Source organism: Nipponia nippon, unplaced genomic scaffold, assembly GCF_047370975.1.
Source record: "Nipponia nippon isolate SJK-2023a ecotype South Korea unplaced genomic scaffold, ASM4737097v1 scaffold_3, whole genome shotgun sequence".
Lineage (NCBI taxonomy): Eukaryota > Metazoa > Chordata > Aves > Pelecaniformes > Threskiornithidae > Nipponia > Nipponia nippon.
In genome coordinates this window covers 122,797,812-122,813,714 of record NW_028262347.1, presented here as the reverse complement: position 1 = coordinate 122,813,714, position 15,903 = coordinate 122,797,812, and the positions used below count along the sequence as shown (strand labels likewise).

At 46.9% G+C, this 15,903-nt stretch overlaps 1 protein-coding gene across 1 annotated transcript in view; it reads right to left on the bottom strand.

Annotated features, from left to right (window-relative positions):
• LHPP (phospholysine phosphohistidine inorganic pyrophosphate phosphatase) overlaps positions 1-15,903 on the bottom strand; it is an 89,115-nt gene that overhangs the window by 48,432 nt on the left and 24,780 nt on the right. The window contains exon 6 of the mRNA XM_009475747.2: positions 12,614-12,705. Coding sequence (XP_009474022.1) covers positions 12,614-12,705 — 92 coding nt within the window. The remainder of the gene's footprint in view (positions 1-12,613; positions 12,706-15,903) is intronic.

Below are 15,903 nucleotides of genomic sequence, written 5' to 3'. Positions count from 1 at the left end.
TGTTTTTATCTGAATGTTATTTGACAACTTGTGCTACGTGCAGCGGTGCTGGTCATCACCATGTGTCCACCAGCACCTCTGGCTGCTGTCTCACAGCCCTCGAGCTCGCTCCCTCTTCCCGACTAAGTTCTCTGCACCCACCTCCAACTCTGTGTGTGAAACTACAGGATGACTATCTCATGACGTGTTTTCAAAGAGACGTAGCTTTAAAAGCTCGTGTGCATAAAAATACAGCTTTGTACAAAACTACTGTATCATGAAGCTCAGGGACTGTTGAGAGCAGGGTGATCAGTCATGCCAAAAACTGCAGGAAGGGACTTTTCCAAGCAAAAGTCCATTTGCTTTGGTAAAAGCCAACTCCCCACCTCTCTACATAGTTTAAAGATGACAAGGAAGTCGAGTGTTTGCTAGAACATCTCAACCAGCAAGGAAAAATAAAGAACTCCATCTGCAAGAATAAAAGCCAGCTCTTCTAGCGTGTGCCCCACTTTCATTTATGTCAGCTCCATTAGTGCCCCGTAAAACGACAGGTCTGTAATGGAGCAGCTGACCTACAGCGGGACCGGCATCCACCGCCGGCGTACACGAGATTTATTCCAGCTGTTTAGGTTTAGGTCCCTGCCTTTCACACAGTTACTCCAGTTAGGCTGTTCTTAATAAAAAGTATCAGGGATCAAAAGCTAAAACAGTCTAGTTGCAAATAGAGATTTGTCTCTCAGTCAAAGAGGCTTCAAGCTTTCACATAAAAAATGGGTAAAACATGGAAAAACTGTTCAAACCCCTCTCTGGAGGTACGGCATATACTTAACCCTAGTATGAGAAGTCAATTCCTGGCCCTACCTGGGCTATCATCTGCCTTCCATGGGCTCAGGCTATCATCTGCCTTCCATGGGCTCAGTCGATGCCAATCAAACACCTTTGCAAGCGCAGCCTGCTCATTTCCCAGCAGACAACCAGAAATATCCTCACGCTTAGTCAGACAAATCCTACCCAAAGGCTGACGCAGTGAAAAGCAGCTCGTCTGCGCCTGTGGCAGATGTCTATAAACCAGATGGTCTGTAGTAAGGAAGAGTTTCACTGCTGTGATGATCTAAGAGCACAAAATCCCCAAGAAGGGCTGGCATGCCTGAACACTTTTCTCAGTCTCTAACCAAATCAATTGGTTTCATATTAAATTAGACATCGATATGGTAAAATTCTTCCCCTCTTTTTGTTATCATTGTTGGTTAAAAATGCCCAGCAGTATGCATGAAGTCAGCTCAAATATCAGAGAGCTGAAGCCAAGGGAGGTCATTCAGTACCTGGCCACCTGGGACGCTTCCATGGCCACCGTGAGCAGTATCCACACACTTGCAAGTCTAAATCCTGCAAACTCAAACCACAACCATGACTGATATCACCAGATATCACTGGGTGGGCTGATGGTCAGAACCTTGACTGTAGCTCAATACCTTTTAGCACACCTAAAAGGAAACAAAACTGTCATATTTATGGAACAGGCTCTGCCTGAATGGGACCTTTTTTGCTCCTATCATCTCCCCTCAAATTATACACAGACAATGTTCTCCAAACCCTTTTCCAACATGTGGCTGCGATCCTTCTCCTCCATCTTTAGGTCTTTTCTTCCCCATTCCCTCCTTTCCCTGATTCAGGCGAACGTGCTGCCTGATTATCCGTTGACACACACTTTTAGCGCTCCTGTGCGGAAAGCAATGAATTCGGAAGCTTTTCCAACTCCAGATGATGTCACCCTGGGCAGGCGCCAGGCTGGGTTACGAGTTAAAATCCTTCACTTCAGGGTCAGACATTCTCCTATTTTTAGGCCTGATTTCAGTGTCGCACAGCCAACAGCCGAGCTGAACAGTTCACGTTATTCAACTGCAAACGCCTGCTGGGGTTCGAACAAAGCTCGGCTTTGTGGCAGGTGAAGGGGCTCTGCAGCACAGGAGCCCCTTTAAAAGGCAGGCGGCAGCTGCTTTGCTCGGCACGGTGCTGCAGCAGTTCACGCCAAGATGAAAACCACTTCAAGCTCCCTCCCACCCTCCACAAATGGCAACTATAAATCCAAAACCAGGGTCTGAATTTGATCTGGCACTGCGGAGCACTGCTGGCTGCGTCCTGCCCCACGTAGCCCTCTGGAAATCTGCACTGTGAGAAACCCGCCTCCTCCAGTACAAACTGTGAACTGGCAGGGTCCCAGGGGATGGGGAGGCGGACGGGGCAGAAGGGCCCTGCGACTGCAGCGTGCAAAGCGCAGGGTATTGTGCGGCCCTGAGCCTCTGAGCTAGCACGCACCCGCCCGGCTCTGCTAACTCCATCACCTGGCCGTGCCTCCCCACTCCTCCCCAAATTCCCCTTGGTGGCAAAATACCTCTTTGCATTAATTTCCCCACTTGCAACACACTGATCAGCCAATGCCTATGTTGTGCTTCGGTCATTTAAGCAAGTGATGCGTTGCTGCTGGTGGAGCTGGTCCCCGCCATGCCCAGCCTGGGCAGGGGGCAGAGGAAGCTTCCCCAGAGCCCGTCCAGCCGCCCGCGCCCCAGCGAGCTCCCCTTACAGGCAACGCAGAGCAACAGGGGCTTCTGGCACATGGCCTTTCAATACTTACAGGGGGCTTATAAGAAAGAGGGGGACAGACCTTTTAGCAGGGCCTGTTGCGATAGGACAAGGGGTGATGGTTTTAAACTAAAAGAGGGGAGATTCAGACTGGATATAAGGAAGAAATTTTTTACACTGAGGGTGGTGAAACACTGGAAGGGGTTGCCCAGAGGGGTGGGAGATGCCCCATCCCTGGAAACCTTCAAGGCCAGGCTGGATGGGGCTCTGAGCAACCTGATCTGTTTGAGGATGTCCCTGCCCATTGCAGGGGGGTTGGACTGGGTGGCCTTTAAAGGTCCCTTCCATCCCAAAGCATCCTGCGATTCTGTGATCTGTCTGACCTGCTTAAAGATGAGAGGACTTAGACCTCCAGGTGTCCAGCTCTCTCTGCAAAGGCAACCCGGGGGGACCAGCTTGGGTGTTTGCTCTGCTGCTGTCGGAAACAGGGCAGGATGACTCAAGCCCTTTTTTCTGCAGGAACGCAGCCACCATCTGCAGCACCAGAGAGACACACACTGCGCAGCCAAGCTTCCCACCCAGGCACAGACTGCAGCTCTGCTTACGTGTAGACTGACAGCAGTTACAACGGGTTGGGAGTGAGTGGAAGCTGGAAGGGCAAACCTGACACCCCTTCCTCCCCGTACACCTCAGGGGGCACTCAGAGTGCAACTGGGAACGGAAAGGCAACCGGAGCTGTGAAATGAATGCATACACTGGCATAAGTAACATGCAAGAAACATGGCCAAGATCACCCTCCAAAATAACTGCAGTGAGTCCCTGAAGGTGCCACAGAAATTACATTCACACGGGAATGCACCTATGGACCAGGAGCAGCATTTAGCAGAGTATTAGACCCAGCTGATCAGGCGGGCCCATTTTAGACTCGGTCAGAGCGGAGTTAAGAAGAAAAGGAAAAAGCTTTGGAGATGAGCTGCAGGTCAATACGAAGAGCGACAGCGCGTGCAGTGGCTGCAGCCGGCAGCCAGCCGGGGCTCCCCGGCCCTGTGCCCCACGGCCCCGTGCCCCACGGCCCCAAGACCCGGCCCCGTTTTTAGGGAGGCTGATGGCTTGAGTTTAAAGACTTGACACAGGACGCAGACCCCATGCAACTGCACCAGCCTTGCATGCTGAATGAGCTCATCTTTCGGCAACATGTGAGCGCACGGGGCTGAGGCGTAACCGTATACGCTGTTGACAATGACTGAAAACCACAGACAAGTAAGAATCATAATCGTTTCAGGGCAAAGTGTGAACATGAGTCACATCCCAGCACCAGCTGCAAGCTGTCTTTGTCCCCAGCGAAGAGCACTGCTGGGGCGGCGGGGGAGTGCTGCTCTTCACCCAAACTCCTTTTCTCACATTACCCTCTTACTCCTGCCGCAGTACATGAGCACTCACATACGGAACCATCGGAGTTTCCCAGCGCTTGTAGAAGACCTAAAGCTTGCACTGCCGGGTGCTTTATTTTTAACACTGGGCGAGTCGCATCACGTCTCCTGAAGGGGATGAAAACCAGCCACCAGCCCAAGCCCAGCAGAAGCAGCAGAAGCGGGAGCAGTACCCCGTGTCTTGCGCTGCTCCCTCGGCCCGAGCAGGCTGGCAGCCCCGCTCCCACGCACCTCAGCAAACACCCGTCTCCGTCACCCCTGCAGCTGCTGGGAAAGCCACACGCCTGCGGCAGGGCCCCCAGCACGGCTCTGGGACCAGTCACGATGGCTGGTGGTCCCCTGAGCGCACCCCACCTAGCCAGCCACTCTGGGTTTGTTGGTTAAACCCACTCTTTGAGGGAAAAAAGAATGTCACTAGATAAGCTTGCAGGTGACCCTCGAGCATCTGCAGGCCACACAGCACAGCATTAAAGCATGAATACTCAGTTGTTTTGTGCTTGCAGGGTGCCGGCACAAGGTACTGCTCCAGCACTGTGGCTCCCGAGCATGTTTGCAGTGTGAGCAAGAGTCCAAGCCAGAAGATTAAATTTCAGATACTGAACCATTTGCTCCGAGGGAGTTACATCAGCAGCTGACTTGGCCTGCCTCTCTCGTTTGCTTCTCTCTCCCTTTGAAAACAACGCTCTGCTTTGGTTTTATCAATAGAGCAGTCTCCCCTTCTGCCACTCTCCCTGTGCTGCTCGCTGAGAGGACTCCACGCACCGAGCGACCTGGGATGACATTTAACTACGGGAAAAAAATACGCAGAGAAGAGGAACCTGTGTTTTAAAAAAAGGAAATCTCTAGTGAAACCACAGTTCTGCAGCTGTCCCAGCTCTGCCATTTCTGCAGCACATTTCAACACACTCATTAGCATTTTTACGGAAATAAAGTAGTTAGTGATTGGTATGGTATTCATCATCGCTGTCAAATGTTGAACAAGCTAATACAGCTCAGCATTCTGCAAGTGACAAGTGTTGAGAAACACTGCTGCGCTCGGCTGGCTCCCAGGACTGCTTTGCTGCGGAATTCTTCTACTGCTGCCTTACGCTGGCACTGAGAAAAGACCCCTAAAGATAAAAATAAGCAAGGACCTGCTCCCTGTCCCGCCTCGTAGGCTGCGCTGCTCGGGCTGGCACCAGGGAGGGAGGCTGGGGGTCTAGCAGGAGCTAGAGGTGGGCCTGCCCAAGCAGGAGCCTGTGGGTCCCCGTGGAGAGGCAGCTCAGGGGAGGCCACGGGTGTCTGCGGTGACAGCAGGCCCTGTGCAGGAGGTGAACACGCTCCGGGGAAACCCTGGAAAGCCCCTGAGCTGCTGCCTTTCAGGCAGCCACTCCAGCCACCACCACCTCAGCTCATGAATTATCTATCTGCAGGGAGGAGAGAAACACAAACGTGTTGGACAAGCAGCTGCCAAGGGCTCTGGTGTTACTCGTGCAGATGCACGAGTGTACACGGCCATGTCAGGTGGAGGAAGGCTGCCAGCCCAGGCTGGCATGTGCTACCAAGACATCGAGGCACCAGAGCAAAAGAGAAGAGAAACAGCGTCCATTAACTTTGGATGCTTTTCAGAGAGGGTATGGAAGTGGTTTAGTGTCACACATCAAGCCCACCTGAGCCACCTGCCCTCCCAGGTCCCACTGCCTCTTGCTTCTCGTAGCTGACACTGGTACCACCTCCTCCTCTTTCAGCCCTTTATTTATCACCTTCAGAAGAGGAGAAATGGAAACCTTTAAGGCAGCTGTCTCTGCTACTGCATGCGTTGTGTGGATGTGAAGCAAGAGGGGAAGCAAAACTGTAGCACAGGCTGATGCGGTCACTATCATCCTGATTTGCAAAATGCAAATCGCTTCCTTTCGTAAGTGTTTGAGATGTGGCAGCTGATTAGGGTACGACTGCTAAGGAAAAGTCAGTTGTTAGACAGGTAGAGAGCAGAACTGTCGAGACTGCTGTGTAATATCACTTCTCCTCACTGACCTGATACATTCCTCCCTTATTTATCCTTGCCCCTGCTCTCATCACAGACTGATCTCTTTTCTGATATTCAGGCTAACCTTTTCAGAACAGCACGTGAGCAGACATACAGCACCTAGCTTTGCTAAGTCCTGAGCACACTCTCCTTCCTCGAGGTTTATTATGGTACCAACGAATAAACCAACCTGCTAATGAAAAAAACCCCATTTCTCCTTTAGACTGAAGACCATTGAATTTACACATTAGCTACAACGTAGCAGAACTCTCTATTCCCCCTTGCTCCTTTCAGGTGAGTTTTAGCTCAGGTATAACCTGCATTGAGAAAGAAGGGAAGGGAAGGGGAGGGGAGGGGAGGAGAATTCAGTTGCATGGGACCTATGACGATCATCTACTCCGACTGGTATTTCTAATATCAAATAGTAACTTTACTGGAAAGTAAACATTTGGCTATGTTCAGTCAAGGAAACAGAAATACTCAAGATACACAAAAGATGATTCTTTAGAGTCAGAGGGTAAAATCTTCCGCTTCGCAAGTTCACCACTTGTAGTTCAACAATAATGTATTTCCAATGCAACTCGTTATTTTGCATTGCGATTGGCTATACCTTACGCTGAAAAGTGGATGGTTGGATTATAACAGCACACTACAGCAGCAAGAACTTAAACCTTCTCATAGGCCACTCATTCCTAAAGCACCAGAAACTAAAACTGTAATTTCTGTGTCTGGACATTTGAACTATCGGGGAAATTCAAGGCTGTCGTCAGATGAGTATGCATACGCTAAGGCACTGCAGTATTTACTCTGAACTTCCTCCACACAGCTGCTTCAAAGATTACAGTAACCAAATTGTGGTCAAGAAATTGATAAACACATGTGAAGAGCAAACTGTGATTTGAATGTGCAATAACTGGTGAATAAGACTATGCCTTAGGATTGACTGCAATTAGCTATCATGCTAAAATGAAAACCGACTTGCTGACACTAGGTTTTAATAAACATTGCTTAAGACATTAACTAACATGAATTGTTAATACAACTTTCTGCAGTGTAAATATGGGTTGGAAGTCTTCCCATTTAATACTTGAAACAGGCTTAATTATCAGGACTGTGAGGCCATCAAAATGCCTCCGGTTCTGTTTCAGCACAAAGGGAGCGCCTCTGCCCGTTCGTTCTCATTACGCACTTCTGGTATGCTCCATCGAGACCCAGGAGATGTGAACAACTAATAAAATTGTTCATCTTGGCTGTGGTTAGTAACGCAGTGAGCAAGAGAGCAAGGGTGGAGGGATGCTGCTTCTCTGCAGAGCAGTAAGAGGTGACTATTTCTTCCCAAAAGGTGTCATGAGCTTTCATTTACTATCACAGCAACAGCTGTGAATTTATCTATGGGTGGAAACCTTTTTTTTTTAAGAATCATTTTATAACTTCATTTCGGAAGTTATTATAAAGACCCGCCCTGTTTTTCTCAATCCTTAATCAGTTAAGGATGGCAGCTTAAAAGACCTTTCCTCTGTCTTGATCACATCTGGATTTTTCTCCTGCCAAGCCGATTTCCTATAAATCTGTACAAATTCCGTATGATTTCTTCAATCAGATAAGAAGAACAGATCACAAGCCACTTTATTAAGAAAGTCAGGATAATTATTCTCAGAGGATAATTATAAAGTGGGGAAACTGAAGAATGGCAACATGAAGTAACTTGACCCAGTTCTCCTGGAGAACAGCGGCAGAGCTGGAGAGAGACGGCAGCTCTCACGGGCCTCGATCCTTTTATCCTCCATCCCTGGGGTATCCTTTATGTCCGTAACGAGGCAGCTGAGGGATGCTGCAGTACCAGCCGTAGCTGTGAGATAAATCCCTAATCAAACAAAGAAAACCTCGCGTGGGCACTGAGAGGGGATGAACCCGTACTGCCAGACTCTGAAACCGTTTCGGAGCCCGCAGGCGAGCAGGGGCAGTGGGTACCACTGCCATGAATATTCCTGGCTATTGCCACACGGCAGCAATGGAAAGTTCTGTATTTACAAATCAAGACCTGTAAATAACAACAAGGAGAAAGGGGTAAGTAATTCTTCCACCCTGCAAAGAACCATCTGCAATCTGACACACTGACGCACCTGAAAGCCGTTTCCGATTTTACAGGGAGACAGTTGGAAAAGCCTCAAAGCAATTTTTCTCTGCTCTAACTTGCATGCTACAAAGAGGAACGAGGATATTACGCAGCATTGCAGAATCAATAGTTATTGTGGAAATTATTGGTTTGATGTCAAGGCCAATTAGCTGCAAGTGGAATTAGCACATACCCTGTGCGGGAAGACAAGAACGTGTTCTTCCCTAGATGGGAAAGATGTTGGCTATGAAGGGCCTCCCCACAGGTGTGCACACAAACTTTGTAATTAGCATCAGATTTCCCAATGCTGAAAAACCTAACACCAGCTGCTTCTCTTGGCACACGAGAATCTGCAGCAATGACCTGAGCTGAGAGTGGACAAACCTGCAGACCAGACTGACCCCCTGCATTTGGATTTTATACCTAAGAAAGGCTATACCTGGCCAACCCAACTACTCACCCCATGTCAGAGAAACATGCTGGCTGAGGTCAGCTCAACACACCATCTTATCCCTACACCTTTCCATTATTGCCCTGACTTGTGCCAACAGAAATTTTATTCCATGTTGCGGCTAGGATTTATCACAGTTCATGGACTAATCTATGCCGTGCCTGGTTTGGCTACTGAGAAAGAGCTCAACACTTGAGATTAAGTCCTGCTTGAGGATTAAGTGCTTTAGAGGAGAAGATAAGTACAGATTCAGGCGTGAGGAACATGCAAAGTTTGTCATAATAAAGGAAATCAGCTGCACAAATTTTACTAAACTGTAAAGATCCAGAAGAAGTGAAACAAAGGAGCTAATTTTCAGGACCTCCATGCAGGGTGGTATCAAACTGAATGTTTTTGCAGCAGCTTAATCCACACTTTGAATCTCACCCTGGGAGCAGCCAGCATGGAAGAAGACCTTGCAGGGGCCAGCAGGGTGAGAGCCCCGGGCGGGAGGCAGCCCTGGGCTAGGCCGCCTTGCCACGCACACCCCTTCTGCTTCTCCTCTGGACCTCGACTTGCCTGCTAAGCCAACCACCCCCACCCCGCACTCACAAAACCAGTTCCTCAGTTCAGCGGGGAGCTGGCACCCGCCACTGCCGTCACCGAGCAACACGGCACAAACACCACCACGGAGGAAGGCTCCTGTGACGCTGCAGGCTGCAGTCAGCTTCCTCTACCCGGCTGGAGGCTGCCCGCCCCGCGGAAGACCTGTCCACCCCTATCTGCTGCTGGAACCTCCGCGTCGGCAGATCAACCAATTCTTTCCATAAAAGGCTTTCAGGGCCAAAGGCGACTTTTTCTTCTAGTTTATTAAAGCAAGTAAGATCCACCGAGTTGCTTTGCAGCTTGCGATCTGCATGCGATCGCTGAAGTCCCTTTGAAATACAGCAAACAGTACAGTAAACCTTGGCTCATGTGTCGTCTTTTGTGCTATGGTGCATAACCCTCGGTGGCACCTCAGAGATGTTCATGTAAACTGCACTGACCCCTGAAATAAGGAGAGCTGCCCCGACGCACCTTGGTGCACCGGAGGCGACAACGTCTGCCAGTCGGGGACAATATTAGGGTGAGACCAGAGGGGTACAACAGGATCCCTTGGACCTACAGAACAACGTGCAAAATGCCTTCACTGGGATAACTTGTGCAAATAACAATTTCCACGTATCCAGCAGTACGCTGTGAAATGCACCTCCAACAATTCCTCGGGACAGTTCCTCTGTCATTTTTTATTTTATTCTCAAACCAGCTCTGCATCCATTTTGCTGAAGCGAGGCACCATTGTTGTGGTGGAAATGGAAAAAACTACTCACGGCTGTAGAACACACAGCAACAACTCAACAGGGCTGATGACCCATGTCCCAAGCTGCAAGACTCTCGTAACTGAAATCTGTGGAAATCCCACCGCACCAACACTCAGCGTCTACAGCAAAACCCTGATGCCTTTCTGCTTTGCACTTCTTTCGCAAAAACAGCCTTAGCTTTCTGGGGAGGTCGCGAAGCTGTGGCTAATACTGCAGTAAATGTACTAACGGTGCCATCCAGAGGTACTTGGGCGTAGTACACAGCTCCCTGCCAGCATGACTACCTTATCAGTGAAAGAGAGGACCTATGCATAATCTTATCTATATCAGACTTTAAACCAGCTATGAAATAATTACATTTTCTGTTATTTTTAATTTCTTTTGCCCATCACCTTTCGTTCACTTGTTTTCTTCCGTCTCTCTCAATACTCACTGTGAGTTTTCATTTTCCACGTATACTAAATCAGTCATTCTTAAAAATATATACATCTCTGGCCTCTCTTGGCAAACAAGAGCTGTTTCATTTTACTCACAATTGCTAAAAACAGGACCACATGCTCAATTCAGAGAGATACTCACCTGTGTTTCATTGCCATACAATAGTACAAGATTTCAGGTAACAGCAACCTCACATTGAAACAGGAAACATAACAGCGGAAAACAACCTTTTTCCCCCATCTCAAACAGCTGATGACTCTTTCAGCTGTGAAATCATGACTCAAACTTGAAACAAGAAAATGTTTTTCCAGCATCTGATTATACATATTTATGTGTGTGTGTATATACAGTTTATGTCAGCTGCCTGAACAGTTTAGATGCAGCATCTCCTGTGCCATATTTTATGATGGGCAAAGTATGTCACAGGAGGTATTTGTTCAGAGCAAAGGGCTGATTTACCTCTGTGTGCAGAGATACCGCCTGACACCCGTATCTGTGTGACATTAAGATGTGGATTCACAAAGTGGTCCCGTTAATACCAGACTAAAATCAACGTTGAATCCTTATTTTCTCCTTTAGGAAATTAATGGGATTAGACAGATTACAGACAAATAATCTCAAGAGCACAAACTATAGACTTACTTTTTAAATCTTTGGGATTTTTTGAGCTTTATTCAGAGAACTCATTTTGAGATGTACTATCTTAAAGATGCAAGAATACCTAACTACAGCACACTTGTATCTGTCTTTTTTTTTCTCAGAAATCATCACTTACTGGTCCGTTAGCATTAAGGCACTGGGTATTATTCTATCACCTTACACAAACTAAAAGGAAAATTAAGAAACAGATTGACTTGAAAACTAACAAAATAACTTTTCAGATAGCCTATGGCAAGCACTATTCTCACTTGTTGCATCCCTCCCCAAAAGACCACCCTTCTTTTACAGTCTCAGTATTTGAAAATCAAGAAAGACTGTAAAAATATAAATTATGTCAAATGACAGATGCTGTTGCTGAACCAGGCCTCCTACGAAGAGGCGTGGTTATGGTTAAGAGGAGATTTTGAGTGTTATGGAACCCAAACGTTAAATGTAGGGACCGATGTCTGCACTGCATTTGGAGAGTGACCTTGAGCTGACCTCAAACCTAAGCTGGCCTGAGCATCAGATGATGGCTTCATTTCCCACCAGTCAACCCTGGACTGTGCCTTTTTATAACTGCACTCAGGTCTCTTATCAGCAGTGGCAGGGAGGCAGCTCTTGGGTCAATGAAAGCACAGGATCATGGAGACACCTGCATGGAGAAGGGCTTGAAGGGTCATTTGAAACGGGTGACTGAGCCTGCAGAAGCCTGCACTCTGCTAAGATGGGAAGGGTTGTCAAGCACTGGCACAGGCTGCCCAGGGAAGTGGCTGAGTCCCCATCCCTGGAGGTATTTAAAAGCCAGGGAGATGTGGTGCTTAGGGACATGGTTTAGTGGTGGGCTTGGCCGTGCTGGGTTAACGGTTGGACCTGATGAGCTTAAAGGTCTTTTCCAACCTAAACAATTCTATGATTCTATGAAGTGGAGAAACAGCTCTCGCATTCCAGACATCTCAGTGCTGAATACATGTCTGGAAGAAATAGTAGACATATGGAGTCCTTCATAAAGCTGTGAGATATGACCCACAGAGATGACTGAGTAGACAGTCTAATTTTATAATCTTAACCCTGCTAGAAGTTTCAGACACGTCTTATATCAAGTGTACAACACTTTCATGCAGCAGCAAAAAAAAAAAAAAAAAAAGCAAAACCCAAGAAACACACCAGTTCTATGCACTGTGATGAAAAAATTATAGCAGTAATTTAACAGAAAATATTTATTTAAAAGATCAAAGACAGTATGTCTTCCCCTTCCTGCCACTTTCATACACACAGCGTTTTCCCAAAATGCGTTTTGCAAATGAAAATGTCATCATTGCCCCAAGCCTAAGTGCTGCACAAGGAGGTGTTTGTTCAGACAACAAGCGCAAGTGTACCTTGATGGCAAATTTGTGCCACCAACAGGAAAAGATTTGGAAAAGGCATGGAAAAAATCTGCTCTTGCACATCCACTTTGAATGTGTACCAGGTTCCAAACTGCAACTCCTTTTCCTTAGAAATTAACGTGTTGTAAGGAAATCAGAGCACAGTGTCATTTGGCAAAAAGGTAAACACAAAAATCATTACTTGCGTTTATTTCCCCTCTCTCCATGATTGCCCCCGGGGAGTGCAGGGTGTAAGGTGTGCACTGACCTGTACTTCCCTGTCCGCACTTGCAGAGCTCTCATACCGCACCGCTGGGCACCTCCTACATCATTCACAATATCATCTCCAATCATGATGGCCTGTCAAAGCAATGAAATACAGAAAAACTGGCGTCAAGTGGATTTTATTTCTGCCATACGTCACACTCCTTTGACATAACAAACAGCTTGATTTGATGTTTAATACTGCCATCAGACAAATTAAACAAGAGAATATTGTCATCGTATTGAGTAAAAGTCATCCTACCTTGAATATAATTCATGCTATAGCTCCTTGAGCAATGTTCTAGTGCAGTACGCACCTGTACAATTTGTAATCAATCACAAAAATCAAAGTGATTTGGCACAGTTCAAAGAAAATGTTGAATTTTATGAAGTTAGTCCTACTCCGTTCCTAATGATGCATTTACGTTACGCGCCAAGCAGTTTAAATGAAGCTTAACTTTTTAAATGTTTCCTTAAAATTGGTATTCTAAAAGCCAGTCAAAAGCTTAAGTTTGTGATCACTGAGATGTGTAACTTCACAGAGCCTGATCCCAACGCATGCTTAGGTTGACACAGAAATTTGGAAAATCACCGTAAAATCTAATTTATCGTTGCACAACGGGATATGATATGTACAGGCCTAGCATGGTTTGTGTTACAGTCAGCTTAAGTCTGTGCAAATACTAATAAACTCAACTGAGTAGATTACCAAAAAAATGTAACTGAGAAAAGACCTTCTGGCTGTGCTAAGATTTGTCTGAGTGTCTGATGAAAACACGCAGCACACACTTCAGCGTTCCTGTCTTTGTTTAAGAGCTTTGTTAAATTGAAGCCTATCAACCAAGGGGTCTTTCCCATTAACAACTGCATCTTCAAAATTTCAAGTGCTTATTATCATCCTGCATTAAAAATTATTTTATTCTTCAAATTTATAAATGGTTGGGAAGGCTCATTTTATAGTTTCTACAAAAACCAGCATATGCCCAGAAACAGTAATCTTCAATTAACAAGCAAAAAATCAGCTTTCAGCCTTCCGAAGGCATTCTGGATTACTCTGAGGAGAAGGGAGGCCGCACCTAACACTGGGGAAACACACCAGCTTTGAAAATATGACATCTAGTTTTTCTATCCGATTTTAAAGTGCGGTTTTGCACCTTCTGTATCAAAGTTGAATTGTATCTAAAATACATTAACTAGTTGCATCTTTAGCCACTTGATCTTCATCTTGTTGACTCAGCCTCCTGCTTCATAACCATAACCGCCAGGCTTTCACAACAACGGCACCTTGCAACTCTACAAATTCCTGCCTGAATTCCCGTTCCTTTCAAGTACTTTTCATTATTTTCATACCTGCATATCAGATACACCGAGTCACTGTGCAAAGTGTTTCTTTTCTTACTAAGGAAATTGCCCTTGTATTTTGTGTGGTTTGGGCGGTTTCTAGGGTCTGTCATGAGGGGTCCTTGTCCCACGTATGGGCCTTGGGAGGTTACAAGGCACGTTCACAAAGGAGACCGGGTTGCCTTAGATGGCAGCTGGGTTACGAAGAGCAGCACCGAGGAGGACTCCGCTGGGCACGCACAGAAAGGCAAGCCAGCGTTCTTCCATCTGCAGAGAACTGATAAATAGGCCCTTGTCAGCAAGGTCATGGGAACAAGGCGCACACGGCAGAAGCAGGGATCGGCTTCTCCAGAAGCAGCAATCTAAAGGGAATGCTGAGTTCTTCCATACAGCTGGCTGCAGCTTTAAGGACAAAAACCTATAGAAAGTATGTGTTGCAGGCGCCATTCCAGTTACCAGTTCTGCCCAGTATAAAATCCTCTTCTTCCTTTGCCTTCACATGGAAGCATCTCTTTTTTACATAGCATGCAAACATACAAGAGCCAGTTCATCTTCTGCGTCTCCCACACTTCAGTCCCCACTCTGTAAGCAGCCTGCCGGGCAGGACTAAATCACACATATTGAAGAAGTCTAAAAATACTAAAGCTCCAGAGCTACTTTTATTAATCATCTAATTACAACAGAATCTTCTTCCACATTACATGGCATGCAAAGGAAATCTGAGGATATACGTAAAGCCCCAGCTGAACAGAAGATTTTCTGAGAGCATTCATGAACCAAACTGAGCTACAAACACGTATATTTGGAACAGCTTCAGCTGAAAAACCCTAAATCCTCTTTAGAGTAACGCATCAGGTGTGGTGTGCAAGATTATATATAGTAGTTACCAGCCCAGTTTATCTTCCATGTTGTTCTAAAACACTGCTCACAGGGGGGATGATCACTATCCCTCAGGTGATGGGACATAACAGGATGGCCCCTCAAGTCAAGGCTCATTTGTCTGGTTCCACGTTGGAAGTAGTTCATTTTGAAACAATTTATATATGCCCACCCTTGCTTCATTCTGCCGAGAAGAGTCACCGCTGTGGCCAGGCTTTGAGAGCTCCTTTAAGGAGCACAGAGACATAAGGACTTGCAGCAGAGGGGTCAGAGTTGGGGAAAAAACGCCCATAGGGAAGGAGCAGCAGCAGGCTTTGGGACAGGTAGCTCTGCCTTTCCAGCTCTCTGCTTACAAACCGCTTTAAAACCACCAGACAGTGGAGGGCTCTGTCTTTTTCATCCTCTCATTATTGGACCATTTTCCTTATCCACTCTGCTCATGGAAACATCTGTGTTCCTAATAAGATGCCTTCCCCTGTAGATAGTTCACCTTTCCTTACCACTCCTCCAAGCAAGCAATCCAGCATGAAATGGGGAGAAAATGACGGGTTAATTTTAAGTAATTAGTAAATAAAGCATGTATGCACAGATGAGGAAAACAGAATAATCCCACTGTTACGTGCAGACCTGCAAAGAACCTGGCAACACCGCTCCCAGCCAACCACCATTACAAATTTCCCCCCCCAAGCTGCTTTGAGATATTTTATCCTTCTCAACCACTGGCTTTAATAGTTTATAATCCCCTCTTCCTATAAAATTCCTTCCAACACCTCCCCGAAGGGGACAGGGAACAGATGGCGGGGGGACCCCAGGAGCGGACCTGTCCTCCGCCACCTGCACGCCCTTACTCAGCCTCCACCCAGAAGTTCAGGATGAGACTTCTGAAGTAAAGACAATTTCAGTCCTGGGTTCTCAAAACCCTAAAAATGAATTTCCTCTAAAAATGGGGAAGGGCAGAGCGGGGCAGCCCACCAAGCACTCGATGGCATGCCAGGGCTCTATTTTACTCTCTCCAGGCAAGTTTTCCTGCAAGATGCCCCGCAGCTCTGCAAGTGCAGCTGCAGATGAGCAGCG